The 6,039-nt window shown below is 51.3% G+C and overlaps 1 protein-coding gene across 1 annotated transcript; it reads left to right on the top strand.

The window, feature by feature from the left end:
- Positions 1-1,137: 1,137 nt before the first annotated feature.
- LOC123139431 (G-type lectin S-receptor-like serine/threonine-protein kinase SD2-5) lies at positions 1,138-3,341 on the top strand. Its single transcript, XM_044559235.1, has 4 exons — positions 1,138-1,177; positions 1,760-1,957; positions 2,049-2,515; positions 2,825-3,341. The coding sequence occupies exons 1-4, from the start codon at positions 1,138-1,140 to the stop codon at positions 3,266-3,268; spliced, it is 1,149 nt and encodes a 382-aa protein (XP_044415170.1). The 3' UTR covers positions 3,269-3,341.
- The last annotated feature ends 2,698 nt before the right edge of the window (positions 3,342-6,039 follow it).

The following is a 6,039-nucleotide window of genomic DNA, read 5'->3' as shown; positions in this document are numbered from 1 at the left end:
ATGCAACAATTCTTCGAATCGGAGCATGTAATCCCCTACAGTACCCGTTTGTCTTAGAGAATTGAACTGCCGAAGATGTGCTTGATATTGCTCTCTACCAAATTTGGAACACAAGGAGGAGCAAAGCGACTCCCAAGTGAAGGAGTTACTATGTGATTCGTGGAGTTGCAGCCATCGAGCTGCGTTCCCGATGAAATTGAGAGTGGCTACCCGAACCCATAGCTCCGAAACGACCCCGTACACATCAAAATATTTCTCACACCTAGTTTTCCACAATTGTGGATTTTCTCCGCCGAATGATGGGAAATCCATCTTGGGCAATGCCCAGTGCGACAGCTGAGATGGGTACTGTGTGTCATGGGAAATCCTACCCCCTACCCCCTGACCTTGACTGAACCCACCCCTAGGTGATGCAGGAATCATAGATCAGGAAGAGGACACACCCTTGACCGGAGGCGGCTCGAGGGTGGTGACTACCCCTTGTGCCGGTCCTCCCGAGTTGAGTAGCTCGCCGTGGCCATCGGGCCCGTGGTGCCGCGGGTCGGCGTAGAGCGGGGCCGACATGCAGTGGACCACTGGATCCACGATCGGGGTCTGCGGATCTACCAACGCGGGGTGGAGAGCGATCCACCCCACCTGCGACCGATGCTCGTCGAGTTGCTGTTGCAGGTTGGTGACCGCCGGCCTCCAGAGTTCTAGGGACTGCTGGATCGCGTCAAGGCGGGCCTCCTTGGCCGCCCGCCCGCCGTTGACGGCCTTGGCTAAGGCCGCGAGCTGCTCCTCCATTCCGCCGCGTGCTTCTCTTGCTTCGTCTGATAACGTGGCTTGGGATAAGCGGTCTCCAGATCGGCGGACTGGACCTCTGATACCAGATGTAACAGGCCTAATCTACTCAATTCTCTCTTCTGGATCGGATCTGGGGAGGAAGGAGGCAAGGGAAGCAGAGGGAGTTGGTGAGGATAGAAGGAGGAGGATCAGCCTCACTCTTGGTTCGTTACAACAAGTGCTATTCGATAACACATACTCTTAGTCTCGCACCCCTTAACTAGTCAGGCACGCAGGCCATACTCAACCCACACACGCACTCACTCCTCGGCCCGACACTGGCCTGGCCCTCGCCCTTCAAGCCCATCAGTGATGGCGGCAGGCCCGCTCATGCCCTCTTGCTTGTCTGCAGGTGGAGTCCACCTGGCATGCGTGACATAACCGCGGCAAGCCGCTGAATAGTCTGTAACTGCTCTTTTTTCTTCCTCTGATACATCGGCGCGCAAAGCTTTTGCATGGCAAAAGAAAAAGAAAATTAAACTTCGCCTGGCTGAACTCTATCTGTCTTGACCAATTCTTCAAGCACCTGAGGATAAGAAAGAGTGAGGGTTTTGCTGCGTCATCTTGACCTTCCCTGTTCCAAATTTCTTGGACGGAATCTGCAGCTGTAATGACGTGATTGGCGTCCGATCGAGCTGACCGCTCGCAACGAATGTTTGACATGGATTTTCTTCACGGGTTTACGTTCTTTCCAAGGATCTTCGCCGTGTTGAATGGGTGGCGTGCTAGTAGTACTCCCGGCAATGCTACACGTACAAACGATTTACAGACTTTTACAGGATGGTTAACCTTGATTGGTCAATACGTGAGCGGGGCGGTCCACCCCCCTGAAAATCAGGGGGGGAGGTTTGTGATTGGTTATTAGATGGAAGGAGCGTGTAAAAACGTGTAAGTTTTTGTATGTTTAGCATTTTTGATAGTACTCCTATTTCAGCCCAGACCCCATGTAAAGCTGCAGAATCGTCCTTGCTTAACCTTCCATTGCCGAACCCATTTCTTCCCCCCAGACTGCAAACCAATTCATCAGCATGTCTACCCCCTTCCCGTTCCGACAACCCACCACCATCATTCGACGACGATTTTAACAAACAAGTCTCGAGAACCACCAACTCATTCCTTACCATCATCGTCGGTGCGCTCCCAACAGATCTAACACTGCTATCAAGAATGAGAATTCAAGATGATTTGTGTCTAACTCCGAGTTTTGCGTGTCATCCATGCAGTTGTTTCGGTGCTGAGCATCCTGGGATCCGTCGCCATAGCCTACTTCCTGTACAAGTGCGTCAAAAAGAACGTCCTCCCCGCCATCAACATCAACACCACCAGCCCCGCGCCGGCGGGGAGCACGACGCTGTACGCCGTGGTGCCGGACTCCCAGATACGGGACGCCACCGTCGAGCGGTTCCTCAAGGAGATCGCCGTCGAGAAGCCCATCCGATTCACCCCGCAGCATCTCTCGGGCTTCACCAACAAGTACTCCGCCCGGCTCGGCGCCGGCGGCTTCGGCGCCATCTACAAGGGCATGCTGCCCAACGGCCTAATGGTTGCCGTGAAGCACCTCCACCCCGGCCAGGACGACAGGACCTCGCAGGAGCAGTTCATGGCGGAGGTGGGCACCATCGGGAGGACGCACCACATCAACCTGGTCAGGCTGTTCGGCTTCTGCTACGAAGCCGACGTGCGCGCGCTGGTGTACGAGTACATGGAGCACGGCGCGCTCGAATCCTACCTCTTCGACCGGAGCCGCGACGTCGGGTTCCAGACGATGCGCGCCATCGCTGTCGGCGTCGCCAGGGGGCTCCGGTACCTCCACGAGGAGTGCCAGCAGAAGATCATGCACTACGACATCAAACCCGGCAACGTCCTCCTCGATGGCGGCCTCACGCCCAAAGTGGCCGACTTCGGCCTCGCGCGGCTGCTGAACCGGGCGGACATGCACAAGACGGTCTCCGGGATGCGTGGCACGCCCGGGTACGCCGCGCCGGAGATGTGGATGCAGGCCGGCGCCACCGAGAAGTGCGACGTCTACAGCTTCGGCATCCTCCTGTTCGAGATCCTCGGCAGGAGGAGGAACTTCGACGAGGCCGCGCCGGAGAGCCAGCAGTGGTTCCCGAAGCTGGCGTGGACGAAGTACGAGAGCGGCGAGCTAATGGAAGTCGTTGCGAGTTCTAACGACGCGTGCGAGGAAGACAAGAGGGCAGCGCATAGGATGTGCGAGGTGGCGTTCTGGTGTGTGCAGCAGCAGCCGAAGGCGAGGCCGCCGATGAGCGTGGTGGTGAAGATGCTCGAGGGCGAGATGGACATTGCTCCGCCCGCGAACCCGTTCCAGCATCTCATGGCAACGCCGGCGGCGGCAAACCTGTGGGCCACGGGGACGAGCACCGTGAACTCGGTGTCGAGTTCGGCAAATGGTGTTCCTCGTGGCAGCGACGAGATCGTTTAAGCTGTGGGATGCTCTACAGCTGACTCGACCGTAAGCCCAAGGAAACCTTTTCCTTGGAACAATAGACGTAAAGCATAGGCATTGGTTAAACGTTATTGTAAATTTATACTCTTTGGTTCTAAATATAAACCCTTTTAGTCCTCCTCCAATGCAAAGGTGCTTAGATGAGGTGCTAAGTATATTAAATTCCTTAGCAACTCAAGCCCCAATGCAAAGGTGCTAAACTTTTGGGTGCTAAGCTTCATGCAATTAATTAGAGCATCTCCAACAGGTGCATAAAAATTTCACGCCCTAAAATAATTTTAGCACGCCACTGTAGCACTTTTAGTGCGTCGGACCCAACATTGCTTTAGTAGATGCCCAAAAACGCGCGTCCAAAAGAACAAGCAGGGTAAATTGTGAAGCGCGCACAATCCGGCGCCTGAAATTTGCAGCTTTTGATAGCATTTTTCAGCGCGCACCCAACCCTTTTTTGCGTGCGCACTGTTTTATAGCTTCTGCTGGAGTTGTCCGGCGCCCCAAAAAACCCAGATTTTAGCGCGCGGCCCAGTTTTTAGGCGCCTGTTGAAGATGCTCTTAGTTGTAAACTCAGAATTATGAATTATGCTTCCGCCTAGGTACATGTGCTTAGCACCGTTTCTTCCTGGGGTCACCATACTACTCTCTCTCTTCTTAACTTGCATGCCACATCAGATTTTTTGCTTTGTTGGCAACCTTAGCATATGTACAAGGTGGAGCATTGGGAAGGGCCTTAAACTACCCACAATGGAAGTAACATAGGTGGTAACATCACACATATTTAGACAAAATACTCCCTCCGTTTTAGTTTACAAGTCCTACGCGTATACCTAGGTTATCAATTTTATCACCATGATATAAACTATATAACACAAAAATTATACGTTTTGAAAATAGAACATCTGAAGTTTATATTGATATATTTTTTATAATATATGACTTGTATTAGGTTGGTCAAATTGACGACCTAGGGATACGCGCACGCCCTATAAACTGAGAGAGAGAATAGATGATATGACAAGTAATTAATAAAGAAAGAGAGTGATGTGGTAACATAATTAGTTACTAGTAGTATGAGTAACATCACACATATCGAGACAAGATGAGTCTACAACTTAATAAATAAAGTGTTGCATGACACCACACATATGTTACTCCCTCTCTCTCAGTTTACAGGGCGTGCGCGTACCCCTAGGTCGTCAATTTGACCAATCTAATACAAGTCATATATTACAAAAAATATACCAATATAAACTTCAGTTGTTCTATTTTTAAACAGTATAATTTTTGTGTCATATAGTTTATATTATGGTGATAAAATTGCCAACCTAGGTATACGCGTAGGACTTATAAACTGAAACAGAGAGAGTACTCCCCATTGTGGAGGTAGTAACATAGACTAGTAACATATGCATGCTACTACTCTAAGTTACTCCCCACTGTGGCTAGTCTTAGGGAGGAATTAATTCACAACACACATGTGTTGCAAAACATCGTCTGCTTTGTTGTCATCTGCTGCCTACAATGGAGGTTTCATCTCTGTGCTCTCATGCAAATGCTAAGCATGCATGAACCATGTTTACCCCTCTCTTCTATGTCTCCCTACCTAGTCATGTCTTAGCGCCGCCCCTCGTGGTTGTCGTATTCTTTGGTCACCCCGAGAACTGGCACTACCCCAAGACGATGCGGCCTAGCCCCCACTCGCTTTCTCCTCCTCCCACGGGTCCTCCTCACCTCTCCCACCTATTTGTATTTGTATATATCGAAAAGATTTCTTTGAGCTACAGATCGGTATTTGTACAGTAATTGAAGAAAAAAAATATTAGTGGCTACTACCAAGTAATAGCTAGCTAGTCTGAGGTTATACGCAGCCACCGCCTCCAGTCTCCTCCCAAAAGAGATTGGGCTTCCTCTGCCTCCCGCCGGCCTTGCCTCTGATCCGCGTCATCTCCCATGGCCTTAAGGTCATTGGGGCACAGTGAATCCCGGCCCATGTCGGCGAGAGGGCTCCATTTTTAAATGCTTCTTCGAGTTTTGTTAGGTTTTGTGTTCTGCTCAGAAGACAAGACGACGACGGCTCCCTGAAGATGGAACGATCACTAGTAGAAAACAGGGCTTTGGTTCAAGCCGGGCCAGCCCATTAGTCCCGGTTCAACCAAGAACAGGGACCCATGGAGGCATTGGTCCCGGTTCGTGAGGCCAGGGGGCCTGCCGGGCCTCGTGGGGGCATTGGTCCCTGTTCGTCTGGCCCCTTTGGTCCCGGTTGGTGGGACGAATCGGGACCAATGGGCCTCGCTTCTGGCCCACCATGTTGGTCCCGGTTGGTGGCTTGAACCGGGACCAAAGGGTGTCCTTTAGTCCCGGTTCCATCCACAAACCGGGACCAATGTGATGCCTATATATACCCCCTCACCGGCGAGCGGAACACTCCACACTGCTCTGTTTTTTTCTAGCCGGCGAGGGGAGGGCTTTGTGGTGCTCTAGCTCACCTCCTATGCACATGAGGTGTTCGATGGAATGTCCGAGCCACACTACTTAAGCTTTCTCCTCTGCAAGCTCGACCTCCAGGCTCCATTTTCCTCAATACTTGCACTACAAAAAAAAGACACATCCGTGACATTTTGGGCCGAACGAATTTTTTTCCTATCATACATATGACACTTCTATGAAGATAATTGTGACAAAACACGGTATCATCATAGATGTGGTGGGCTCCTACTTCTATGACAAAAAATTATGACAGAAAATGGGCT

Source organism: Triticum aestivum, chromosome 6B, assembly GCF_018294505.1.
Source record: "Triticum aestivum cultivar Chinese Spring chromosome 6B, IWGSC CS RefSeq v2.1, whole genome shotgun sequence".
In the NCBI taxonomy this organism is placed as follows: domain Eukaryota; kingdom Viridiplantae; phylum Streptophyta; class Magnoliopsida; order Poales; family Poaceae; genus Triticum; species Triticum aestivum.
The sequence above is the reverse complement of the archived record's forward strand: the minus strand, read 5'-3'. Positions and strand labels throughout refer to the sequence as shown.